This window comes from Zea mays, chromosome 8 (assembly GCF_902167145.1).
Source record: "Zea mays cultivar B73 chromosome 8, Zm-B73-REFERENCE-NAM-5.0, whole genome shotgun sequence".
In the NCBI taxonomy this organism is placed as follows: domain Eukaryota; kingdom Viridiplantae; phylum Streptophyta; class Magnoliopsida; order Poales; family Poaceae; genus Zea; species Zea mays.
Genome location: NC_050103.1, coordinates 158,184,366 through 158,197,097, shown reverse-complemented (window position 1 = coordinate 158,197,097; position 12,732 = coordinate 158,184,366). Strand labels below are relative to the sequence as shown.

The following is a 12,732-nucleotide window of genomic DNA, read 5'->3' as shown; positions in this document are numbered from 1 at the left end:
GAAAAGGACAAATGAGTTGAGACATCCCAGAAGGCCACAATCAGTACATTTCTGGTTATTTTGGAATGTGGACAAAGAATGACAAAAACTAAAACTAATAATAGAACCTGCTCATAATCATAATAAAAAAGAAACCATTTGGGTAGGGCAGAAAGAGCTATGGCAAATGTCCTAGCATCAAGACATCCATACAGCCATACATGGGCAAACATAACACAACAGCACACAAACAACTTCGATAACACAAGTTGTATCAAAATTTCTCAGTAAAATCAATGCCAGCATACAAGTTGTGGACCACGCACACAAAATGTCACTAATGGGAATAATAACCTTAAATTAAGGAAAGGATTTCTAATTCCAGTCTCCTTGTTTGCAAATCATCTTGGACTCCCATCAATGGGCATGGCAATCATATCAAAGAAACCACTACCACAATAGACAAAATGAGGAAACCACTGGGATTGCACAGTGAGACCTACAGCAAGGGAGCCAAATCATCACCTTTAACAATCATAAAATTCAAATAATAAATCAGTGACACAAGAATTACCTGGAAGGTGTAAACTCAGGACTGTCCTGATTAGACTGCCCTATAACAGCACAAGACCAAGCTCAGAGGGCTTGATGCCATTGCGAATACGGTAATTGTAGAGGTAATAGTGGAGCTGCCCATCTCCAGGACCAAACTTGAGCTCCTTGAGGAATGACTCATTCTCCATGACATCGAGAGCATTGAACACATCATAATTGTTCCGTTTGGCAACAATAAGAGCATCATTCATCAGCTGCTGCAATGGAGTTTTGGTTGAAACGTTGTAATATGAGTACGCCGCTTTGAGCGTCGCATAGTTAGCATTGTTCAACACTGATGAGGGCAGTGTGTAAAAGCTGCAGAAATCTGTGACCTCATGCGTCTCAGGGCTCTCCACAAGGTAGCTGTCCACCACATCCTCTTGGGGCAGCAACCAGTGCTCCACATCTACCTCATCAAAATCCGGTGCTACCACAAACCTCGCAAGGTATGCCCTCAGCAGCCGTGTGACCGCAGCGACATCCCGCAGCTCCATCCTGCGAAACCCAGGGGTGAGCGGCGCATCAGGCAGCTTGTATAGCCGGACCGTGCGGCTCATAGTCATGCGCGGACCAAGGCGAGAGAATCCAACATCGATAAGCTTCTTGGGGTTGAGGGATCGGTGCCAGTAGCGGCAGGTGGTGATGGGGGTTGGGAGGACGATCCCCGCGGTGTATGCAGCCTGCCAGATGTTCTCCTGGTGGACGCGGCGGGTGACCTCCCGGATGAGCACGGGTGCCAGGCGCTTGGATCGGAGCTTCTTGTGGACGCAGAGAAAGTTGATCTCGGCCATGCGGACGACGTCGTCGCGGGCGCGGATGCGGGCGGGGACGCCCGAGATGAAGGCGACGAGCTTCTTGGACTCCTTGGCGCGAACGCCGATGTGCCAGGCCCGGAAGAAGGACGGCGGCTTGAGCGCCCAGCGGAGGAAGGCCGGGGAGTAGTTGAAGCGGAACATGTTCTCGTCATCCTCGACGTAGTTGTGGGCGAGCAACGAGTAGAGGTCGGCGAGGAGCGCGTCGTCATCGAGGTCGCAGGTGAGCCACTCGAAGGCGGCGGGCAGCGGGTAGGGGTCGGCGCGCACCTCGGAGAGTGGCGTGGGCGGCTCGATGGGGCCGTTCGGTAGCGATGCGTCGGCGGCGTCACGGAACTGGCCGACGGGCTGTGTCTCCCAGAACTTGTGGCGGCGAGCGGCGGGGTTCGAGTTGAGGGTCATGTGCTCTTGCACGCGCCGCGCCAACGCCTCGATGGAGATGTCCTCCTCGCCAGCCGGGCCGGTGCCGCTGGCGCTGGCGGCGTCATTGCTGTTGGGCGCGGCCATGGCGATCTGGGCCCGGATCGGCGGTAGGGTTTGGGGGGATTTGGGGAGATGACGACGCGGGGGAGGGGAATGCGTTGCGAGGGGGCAGCGGGTAGATCTCGTCTTGTGGGCTCCTCTCCTCGTAAGCGTAGCAATTAGCGAAGCGCCCTCATCAGCACTCCAGCAGAAAAAACAAATGCGTTACTGCTGTAAGTTCTTTTTCACCAAGATTATAAAATCGTAAGCATAAGATGTTTACTCGTAACCATGGTGGTGATCGATCGATCGATAAAAACATAAGTAACATTTTAAGCAGGGCCAACATAGTACTTTCGATACTTGATTCAGATACACTTATAATATGGCAATGCACCAGTCAAACACTATGTAACTAGAAAGTTGACATCATCCTACTAAAACAGAAATGCAGAGAAGACTGTTATGGTCGAATCTCTGTCGTTGGAAAGGCTATCGGCAATGTCGCACTAGTAACAAGAAAGTGCTCTCAAAGGAACAGTTCTCACAGAACACAACATTCTCGATTTGGAAAATAACTGCGGCACATTATATTATCTTATACCAGTAACACTTTACCATCCTACTACCCTACCTCATCTGTTTAAACCACTTTTTCCTGCTCTATTCTTTCGTCATGTCAACAAAAAAAAAACTTTACTGCCATCAGGATTCACGACCGCAGCTTGCAGTGACAGGCTGGGAATGGGAAAGATGGGATTACATATCATTACAAAGTCTGAAGACAGGCGGTGCGCTGTTGTTATTAACCCTAGGGCATATCCCAAGTAAGGGCCTCCGGATTCCAAAACCTATCCCATGTACAAGACAAGAGTCTCCAATAGATTTCAAAACTCCCTTTGCGCCACTGGAACTAATGTGGTTATCTCCCCCCTTGAACCTGAACCATCAGCGTGAAGTTAGACGATACAAGAAAAAAAACAATGCACGAGAGTGAAAGGTGACATGTGAATAATGAAGAAGATGGAGTACATCGATCATAGATCTCTGCTGCAATTGTGAGGATAGACTCGGTATCCTCAGCCATCTTCAGCATCCTTTCTGCCTCCATCATCTGATCATGTGCATCATGTGCTTTTGCCTCGGCGTCAGTCACCTTGACAGCAGCTGCCATCGCTGCCTCTAGTGCAGGGCTGGAGGCAGCAAACAAGCCTATGGTCTTTGACGCCTTAGATGGATCCTTCTGTTTTGGATCTGAAACTTTTATTTGAGCTGGAGTCCTTGTTGCAAATGAATCTGGGAGCCTATAGAAGTTATCGACCTGCATTTAGATAAAAGGATGTAATTAGACTGCAACTAGTTGCATCTACAGCTCAAACATTGCTTTCTTGAATTTAATAATTAATATTCTGCCAATACAGCTATCAAGATACTTTGCATGATGAAATTTGCACTCATGAGAATTGCAGATTTTATGTTAAGCTCAAAACCACTTTTTTATATATGGGCACGTGGCTAGATGGCATATTCTGCCAAGGTCAGCAAAACCCAGTGGATATATACAATTATAAAAACAAGCTCGTTGATAAGACCACAATCTATAACAATAAACACTGATTAAAAAGCATGAAAAAACAGAAACCTGGCATGTGATTATTAGTCGTTCGGAAGGTTAAAACAATGAGCTTCCTCATATTGTCACACGCAAATGACTAATCTACATATAACATATGCAACTACAACACTATAATCTCTCAAAAGAAACATAATGCAAAGGCCGCGCAGAAGCATGCCACTTTTTTTCTCGAACACGCGGAAGAGCTGCGTATCATTTCATAAAAGAGAAAAAAGAGGACATGACACAAAAACACCCACACGCATGCAACAAGACACCCACACACAACACGCCCACAATACGCAAAGGCTACACACCAAACATACACCAAACGTGCGATTACTTTCCGTGTTGACGGCCTTAGCCCCAGCGAGTCTTTGAGTACAACACTAAGATTGTCCCTAGCTGAAATACAGTGCAGACTTTGCCAACCAAGCAAGGAGACCAATGGAACACAGAGTGTTCGATTGGATTCGTTCAAGACATGTAGAATTTCAGCCAGATCCATGGGATAAACTACAGATTACATATCCAAACAGATTGTAAAGAGGAAAACATAAGCCTCACTAAGATGAAAAGAAAATAGGAAAAAATAACTGTAATCTAATTTACAAAAAGGAATATTCACCTTTTCAATTTTGTTTGAGTCTGCAAGTCGCCGTAACTTTGAGGGTAGAAATCTTCTAAAGGTCGATTGCACCACATGCCTTTGCTGCATACGGTACCAATGATAGCATAAGCAACTTATCCTTCCAGGAATATATGAAACAAGATCTAAATACAGCATGGTATTAAACCAGATACATCAAGTGTGGAAAGGAAATAGCAGAGCATGATAGGCATGCATCATACGGAAACCCAATCAAATGCATCAGACACCCTCACCATATGTACTGTGTAAGTACAGAATCCAAAGTGCAAAACAGATTCTACAGAAACATGTAATTTGAAAAGGCTTCCTTAAGCTCATATAAAGAAAAAAAAACACATGCATGCCATCTATCAAATGAGTAATCAGAATTGAGGACGCACTTCACACGTACTGAAGATCAGGATGGCCACAAAATTCTTATGAAACATTCATGATTCATGTGCGAAAAAATGTTTGTCTTTCATCATTCAAGTTAGCTATTATAACCAACAAAATTCTCGAAACAGAAGCTTCAAATGTGAAATGATAGTTTCCCTATGGACAGAGATCATGCAACAGAATATTCCTGTGAACTGTGATTCTTATCATATCACAACAGTCAAATGTAAGTATATAGTCAAAAGCAACCAAAACTTGAATGAGCTCCAAAGCTTGATGTTAAATAACTGCTGTAAAATAGTGAGATCAAAAGGGAATAATTAATGCAGATACCCAACCTTTATGAAGTCGAAGATTGCATCAATATCTGAACCATTCGGCTGATTCAATTCCGAAAGAGCTTCCATAATCATGGCACCATACCTAGCAAACAAATTTGATGTTGTAAGCAGAATCCAAAGATTAAAGGGGACAATAACTTTAAAATAAAATGGAATGGAAATCCATGCTAAATCCATCAACTCTCACACCATATGGTTGGTTTGAAGGTTTGAATCTTGAGAATCTAACTTAAGGCATTTCTACACATCAGCTGGCTTATCTACAAATAATCCTGCTAAACCATGTCCACTCTTCAGTTTGCATTTCTGAAGGAGCAAGTGATTGCTTCGTCCCAGATGTTCTTCAATCCAATGGAAGTTGAAGACTTGAAGTAATATATCATTCAAAAACTTATATGGTTATATATCCTCTTAAAGACCAGACAAAGAATAAAGGAGGCAACTATCTCGAATGGGATGAATAGAGACATCTTTCATTTCACTCAAAAGTATAAGCATAGTGTGGGTGTGGCCATGCAATCACCCTTGAATCAAGGTATTTTTAATAAGAATTTTTATCTATGTTACGAACAACTATGCATTTAAAATTAGAATTACTGATTAACTAGACTTTGGTATGAAAATAAAGAGAGACCAACTTTGGCGGAGTTTTCCCATCCCGTGGCTTTTTGTCAGCATCTGCAGGCAGCATAGCTTCTGTAACATTATTTGCCGCTGGGAGAAGCAGAGCCTGTGAGCTAGATGATGGTGAAGATGAGGATCCAGTTATCTTTGGAACCCGTACTTTACTCGATCCCAGTCCACTTGCACTGAAACTTAAATTCCTCCATTTGTCCTGAAAATACCAAATAGAATATCACATAGAAAACCAAAATGAAAAACCTATAACCATGGAGCAAGCTTCACCGGCACAACTGAATCGACACGCCTTTCAGATAGCTGCTACAACAAACTGTCTTACTTTTCACACATTTTACATTGGATTGTATGGATGGAGAACAATTACAATGTTTATCCACTTCCAAGTTCCAAGTGAAACCACAAGAGGCATGCTATATTTCTTTACTATAACATGCTACATGATAAATCATGCTGATAAATTGGGCAAGACAGTATCAAAAAGTGGGATAGTTATTACAAGCATATTCACGAAACCAGTGGCCAGTGTGATAGTTATTAATCACTTGAGCAAAACATGCTATGCCTTTGCTCCAGGTATAGACTCGGGGAAAGGCAAAAACAAAGGGTGAGGAAAGTTATCTTTCCAAATTCAACCTAGTGTAAAGATGCTGCTACAAGAAAATAAATGCTGGATTTTATGCATCTCTCTATGTGATCAGGCTGAACCAGACAGGTTTGGACAATGATCCTCCAACAGCTGGGGCTGCTTCCTAGTTCCTACCACCCCTGACCTTCTGTCTCTCATTTCTCCAGTTGATGGTACAATGCTATAAAAGGAGTCCCCAAGGATTTGAGAAAGGGTTTTGAAAATTTCAATTCTTTGACCATTTTGGTGGCCTGGGAAATTTGGAAACAAAGAAATTCTTGTGTGTTTGAAGAGGTCAGACCAAATGTTCAGGTAGTACAGCAAACGGTGGCAGATGAGTGTGGCCTTTGGTGTTCGGTTGGAGTATTGGCTCTTAGTGAGCTCCCCATTAGGTTGTTCATCCCAGTATCCCTGACTTGAGTAGGTGATTATGCTGTTGTCGTGCTTGTTAAGAAATACAAGGCGTGAATGTAGTGTGGGTCAGGGAGAGGTCTCCGATTTTTCCTTGTACCCCTTTTGTTCTTCTTCTAAATGACATGAAATGCATCTCTGCCCCTGTCGTTCAAGGAAAAAATAAATAAAAAATGTGGTGCCACTAATAATGATGTTTCAGGGAGGATAACAAGCCAGCAATATGACATTCTTCAGCCCAAGAATACAACCAGCTCTAGATCTGGAGATTAACTATAACTCAGTAATCAGAATGCCACAAGGGCAGAGCTATCTTAGATCATGTAATCTGCACATGGTAAAATTGACACGGTAATCAATGAACAACATTTGTAACCAAGGAACATGAAAGATAGACAGCTACCATTGAATGTAGCCCTCAAATTTATTCTACACTGCAGTTTGACTTATCCCATGTATATTGCCACCAGATAAACATATGATTCAGTGAAAATAATTGAACCGTTCTGGCGAAACTACCTAAAAAATAGCTTCAGGGGAACAATAGCATGATAACTCTGTATTAACAGCATGTTCATTTTCAGGTACAAAAACGACACATTTCTACATATTAAGATAGAGATGAAGTTTTAGATAAATTCTTGTTGCAAAAAATGGTGATGTCTCAGGCATCCAGATGAAACTTTATGTAGAAGGTTAACAGGAAGGCTATTGTTACTATTTCTTCTTGGGAAGAAGAGGCAATGGGAGCAAGAGCCAAGAGATGTGAGTTCTAACTGAAGAAATCAAGAGAAGGATATCATTCATATGTTTTGCAGCTGCACAGTCACTGAACACGCGTGGAGTGCTCTGATTCTATTCCACAAACATGTGTTCACCTAACGAACATGGGGCAGGTAGCTCTTCCGTTTATTTCAGGAAACATAAATTCATATAGGTTGTCTCACAACAGTTCCATGGTCTAATGGGCACATGTAATAATCTAACAATTCACATCTTGAAGGCAAGGAGTTGCAACACTTAATTGATGTTTTTGCTAAAATATATGTACTCTTGCACTACTCAGAAATACCACATGAAGACTGGAGGGCCAAGGTGAAAGAAAGGTGTGATATTAATTGCCAATACCTATACAAGCAGGACGCACACAAGCAACTGGTCAGGACAGATTGATGTGTTCCTTATGTTTCTTAATATATGTTGCAACACCATTGGTTTAATGGAGGTAGAGGATAACATGAAGGCCATACACTCCCTCTGACCCCAAACTTAGATTGTTTAGGGTTGTGATACTGTCTCCGATATGACATTTTGACTTGCATTTTTTGTTGTAAAAGTATACTGCTTTAAATAGAAAAGGATAAATATTACCAAAGTACTTTTCCATGTTGAATCTAGTAACATCAACCATGTGTTATGAATCTATGCTACCTTACATATATTGATAGTCCAATTGTCCAAGTCAAATAAGTTTGACCGACCAGAATCCTAAAATGATTTATATTTGGAATCAGAGGGGGCAGCAGAGAAAGAATGTATTTGCGGATTTCATTAAAATACCATGGCCTTAAATTGCTAAGGTTGAAAACTCTAAGAAACTTCTTGAGGGCAATATCTTCCCAACCATGAATCCCTGTACAGTGTGGTATCATTAGCAGGATATCCTTCAAATTTATCACACTGAATCCTATCCCAACAGCAATAACTGCTGAGCACGTTGAGTCACTGACTAGAGTGCCTCTTCGCTGGCATGCTTGCATTTGTCATCAAACAAAAAGAATGTGATTTAAGAAATCACCTACTCATGAATCATCATCACATGATCAGGTACTCAAACCAATCAAAACTATGTAAAGAAACAAGAAAATGAATCCCATTCATTAAAGTAAATTCCTAATAAGCAAAGGCACAAGGGCAACATCCACGGGCAAGAGGACATCAAAAGTAATATGTATGTGATTCGCTTCTTTCAGAAAATCTGTTTCAACATGTGATCAGCAACATTATTGAATTCAACTATAAGATTATCAATTGTTCACAAATATGAAAACAGCTTAAATTTACACCATACACCCGGATCATAAAACATTCATACTGCCACATGTAATCCGACACTGCGTGTCCATGACCACCACAGCATCATTGTCCTTGAGCAAAATGATCACATCAAAGCATCCCTCGGCAGCATAACACGGCCATTTCAACCTTCGCCTACATTTATCAGTTACCCCGAACACAAAATCTCGCCTTCGATGGCCCAAATCTACTACGGTACTACCGACAAAACTGCAGCAGCCAGCAGGGAGACCACCAAGCACCCTAAAGTCCTAAACCCATCACACAACTAATAGAGAGGGAGTGATGCACGGGGAAATCAACACACGTTCAGAAGCACACGACGTACGAAACATCACGAGAAGTCGGGACTAGTCGAGGAGCAAAAGGATCCGATATATAAGATATAGGGACGCGCACGGCTAGCACCGGCACGGCCAGGTAGATGGGGAGCGGCGGGGAGATGCAGGGGAAGATACCTTGAGGTCGATATTGGAGCGGGAGGAGAGGATCGGGCTGAACTGGGGGTCCTTCTGGATGGTCCGCCATTTGCCGGCGCCGTGCTTGCGAACGCCACGGCGGAGCGCATCCTCCTCTTCCGACGTCCACTTCTGCTTCGGCGCGCCCATAGCTTGCTCTCCTCGCGGTTCGCCCTACTCCGTATCTCCTGCGTCCAAATTAGCTACTACTGCTAGCCGAGGCAAAAACCCTAATCCACCTGGATAGATAGCTTTCTAATTTATTTTATTTAACGTATATGCTTTTTTGTTGGGCGGGGTGGGGTGAAGGTTGGGTGGGTATAGATCTGGTGTTTAGAGCAAGTTCAGCGGTTCTTTAAAAAACTTGCTAGATTAATAATTTAGATAATTAATTAACATAAAAACTCATCTCCAATTGTTCTCTAAATAAACTTTCTAAATTTAACAAATTTATCATATAACCTTATTTTCTTTCTATATTTGACAATCATTTAGCAACTCCTTAAATAAACATATTGACTCCATTATATAGATAATAAAGTTAATTGATGATATTTGTAACTTTTTTATGTGGATAAATACAAAATAAAACTACAATATATATTTAGAGAATTATTGGAAACTCACATTTTTTTATTTCTAAAGTTATTTAGCAACTTCTTAAATTTATGATTTAGAGAGATAAAATTTACATAACTATTGTAATTGCTCAGTCCTGTTTGGTTTGGGTGACAAAACAAAATGTATTTGCCAATTTAGAGACTAACATGAAATAAAATGGAGTGACTAAAAATTAGTTTCTAAAAACCAAACACCCTCTAAAGTTTAGTGATTAAACTTTAATCACTTTTAGTCTCTAGAGAAACAAACATGGTGACTAAAGTGGGGTGACTAAAAGAGACTAAAGTAGAATTTTTACCTTATTTGCTCTCTCATCTTTCTTCGTGCAGCAGACATCCACTAATTAATAGTGACAATGCAATTATTCGCACCAATTAATGCTCTTTAGTCAGATTTAGTCATTAGAACCAAACAGAGTATCTAAAGTTTAGTCAGGTGACGATGCGTTTGTTTACGGGACAGCTGAGGACAGGTAGGACATGGACGTCCCCTGACGTACTCTCTCATCCCTCCAATTTTTAGGGACAATTGAGATAATACTGGGATAATACTATCTTAATCCATGATACGGAAACAAACAAACTTATTTGATTATTTAAGGAATTGTCTATCCCATCTCATTCTGTCGTTACAAGCAAACGCACACTAAGAGGGTGTTTGGTTTCTAGGGACTAATTTTTAGTCCCTCAATTTTATTCCATTTTAGTCCATAATTTACTAAATATAGAAACTAAAACTCTATTTTAGTTTCCCTATTTAACAATTTATGAACTAAAATGGAATAAAGTTGTCGGGGACCATAATTAGGGGTACCCTCAAGACGCCTAATTCTCAGCTGGTAACCCCCATCAGCATAAAGCTGCAAAGGCCTGATGGGCACGATTAAGTCAGGGATCAGTCCACACGAGTGACTCGATCACGCTTCGCCCGAGCCTAGCCTCGGCCAAAGGCAGCCGACCTCGAGAGACTTCCGTCTCGCCCGAGGCCCCCTTTTTATGGCGGACACATCACCGGCTCACCCGAGGCCTTGGCTTCGCTCAGAAGCAACCTTGACTAAATCGCCACACCGACTGACCAAATTGCAGGGGCATTAAACGCAAAGGTGGCCTGAAACCTCTATCCTGACACGCGCCCCCGGCAGGGCCGAAGTGACCGCCGTCACTCCACCGCTCCACTGGCCAGTCTGACAGAAGGACAGCGCCGCCTGCGCCACTCCGACTGCAGTGCCACTCGACAGAGTGAGTCTGACAGGCAGTCAGGCCTTGCCACGGCGAACTACGCTCCGCCCGACCCCAGGGCTCGGACTCGGGCTAAGACCCGGAAGACGGCGAACTCCGCTCCGCCCGACCCCAGGGCTCGGACTCGGGCTAAGACCCGGAAGACGGCGAACTCCGCTCCGCCCGACCCCAGGGCTCGGACTCGGGCTAAGACCCGGAAGACGGCGAACTCCGCTCCGCCCGACCCCAGGGCTCGGACTCGGGCTAAGACCCGGAAGACGGCGAACTCCGCTCCGCCCGACCCCAGGGCTCGGACTCGGGCTAAGACCCGGAAGACGACGAAACTCCGCCTCGCCCGACCCCAGGGCTCGGACTCCGCCCTGGCCTCGGCCGAACGACTTCCGCCTCGCCCGACCCCTTGGCTCGGGCTCGGCCGCGGCAACAAAAGGCAGACTCAACCTCGGCTTCGGAGGAACCCCCACGTCGCCCTGCCTAGGGCACAGACCGCCACGTCAACAGGAGGCGCCATCATCATCCTACCCCGAATCGACTCGGGTCACGGAGAACAAGACCGGCGTCTCATCCGGCCAGCTCCGCCAGAGGGGCAATGATGGCGCTCCACGAGCTCTATGACGACGGCGGCCCCCGGCTCTCTTACGGAAGCAGGACAACGTCAGCAGGGACTCGACCGCTCCAACAGCTGTCCCTCCATCAGGCTCCGCCGCACCTCCGACAGCCACGACATCACGCCAGCAGGGTGCCCAGATCTCTCCGGCTGCCACATTGGCATGTACCTAGGGCGCTAGCTCTCCCTCCGCTAGACACGTAGCACTCTGCTACACCCCCCATTGTACACCTGGATCCTCTCCTTACGACTATAAAAGGAAGGACCAGGGCCTTCTCAGAGAAGGTTGGCCGCGCGGGACCGAGGACGGGACAGACGCTCTCTTGGGGCCGCTCGCTTCCCTCACCCGCGTGGACGCTTGTAACCCCCCTACTGCAAGCGCACCTGACCTGGGCGCGGGACGAACACGAAGGCCGCGGGACTTACACCTCTCTCACGCTCGACTCCGGCCACCTCGCCACTCCCCCCTTCGCGCTCGCCCACGCGCTCGACCCATCTGGGCTGGGGCACGCAGCACACTCACTCGTCGGCTTAGGGACCCCCCTGTCTCGAAACGCCGACAGTTGGCGCGCCAGGTAGGGGCCTGCTGCGTGCTGACGAACAGCTCCCCGTCAAGCTCCAGATGGGCAGTCTCCAGCAACCTCTCCGGCCCGGGACGGTGCTTCGTTTTGGGACTCTTGAGTTCATGTCCTTCGACGGCAGCTACGACATGATACTTCTTCCACCGCCGCGCGACTACGACAATGGCGGCCGACAACCCGCCCGCCGGCGGCGGAATCGACGACGTCTTCCCCGCGTGGTGGAAGAGCAACATTCGGGCTCGCTCCGTTCCCTCCCCCGCCAACGGAGGAGGAGGCGGGGCCGTCAAGGCCAGACGGGAGGCCGCGCTTCGTCGGCCGTCGAGCGAATCGACGCCCCTGACGCCCCGACGGAAGGCACGCCGGACGTCGACCTCGCGTTCAAGACGGAGGCAAGCGCCGTCCCCCCGCGGCGCGCTGACCCCGAGCAAGAAGACGACGCCGGCGCGCTCGCGGAAAGCCTGCAGGACGTCGCCCTCGAACCAGAGATGACGGCGCAACCAGTCCCCGATGTGACTACGTCGCTCCTCGTCGACCAAAAGGTAACGACTAACTCCCATCTTGCGTCATTTCGACTCGGCCTCAACCCGCCAAACGACCTCGTTTTGGCGGGCGCTCTCATTGAGGCGAGTGCAACCCCACT

The 12,732-nt window shown here is 45.9% G+C and overlaps 2 protein-coding genes across 2 annotated transcripts; both read right to left on the bottom strand.

Annotated features, from left to right (window-relative positions):
• Positions 1–220: 220 nt before the first annotated feature.
• On the bottom strand, positions 221–1,909 carry LOC100283890 (glycylpeptide N-tetradecanoyltransferase 1). Its single transcript, NM_001156788.2, has 2 exons — positions 554–1,909; positions 221–478 (listed from the first exon to the last, which is right to left on the bottom strand). The coding sequence occupies exon 1, from the start codon at positions 1,893–1,895 to the stop codon at positions 594–596; it is 1,302 nt and encodes a 433-aa protein (NP_001150260.2). The 5' UTR covers positions 1,896–1,909; the 3' UTR covers positions 221–478; positions 554–593.
• A 510-nt stretch (positions 1,910–2,419) lies between these two features.
• LOC542123 (single myb histone 3) lies at positions 2,420–9,323 on the bottom strand. Its single transcript, NM_001111755.1, has 6 exons — positions 9,049–9,323; positions 5,475–5,671; positions 4,834–4,918; positions 4,094–4,177; positions 2,883–3,171; positions 2,420–2,790 (listed from the first exon to the last, which is right to left on the bottom strand). Exons 1-6 carry the CDS (start codon positions 9,196–9,198, stop codon positions 2,738–2,740), a joined length of 858 nt encoding a protein of 285 aa, NP_001105225.1. The 5' UTR covers positions 9,199–9,323; the 3' UTR covers positions 2,420–2,737.
• Positions 9,324–12,732: the final 3,409 nt, after the last annotated feature.

What these genes read in the sequence shown, in the direction of transcription:
- LOC542123 (NM_001111755.1), bottom strand. Translation starts at nt 9,198, where the DNA reads ATGGGCGCGCCGAAGCAGAAGTGGACGTCGGAAGAGGAGGATGCGCTC. An exon ending in GATGGGAAAACTCCGCCAAA is followed by an intron (nt 4,919 to 5,474) that starts GTTGGTCTCTCT and finishes TTTGTTTGCTAG; the next exon opens with GTATGGTGCCATGATTATGG. An exon ending in CAATCTTCGACTTCATAAAG is followed by an intron (nt 4,178 to 4,833) that starts GTTGGGTATCTG and finishes TACCGTATGCAG; the next exon opens with CAAAGGCATGTGGTGCAATC.
- LOC100283890 (NM_001156788.2), bottom strand. Translation starts at nt 1,895, where the DNA reads ATGGCCGCGCCCAACAGCAATGACGCCGCCAGCGCCAGCGGCACCGGC.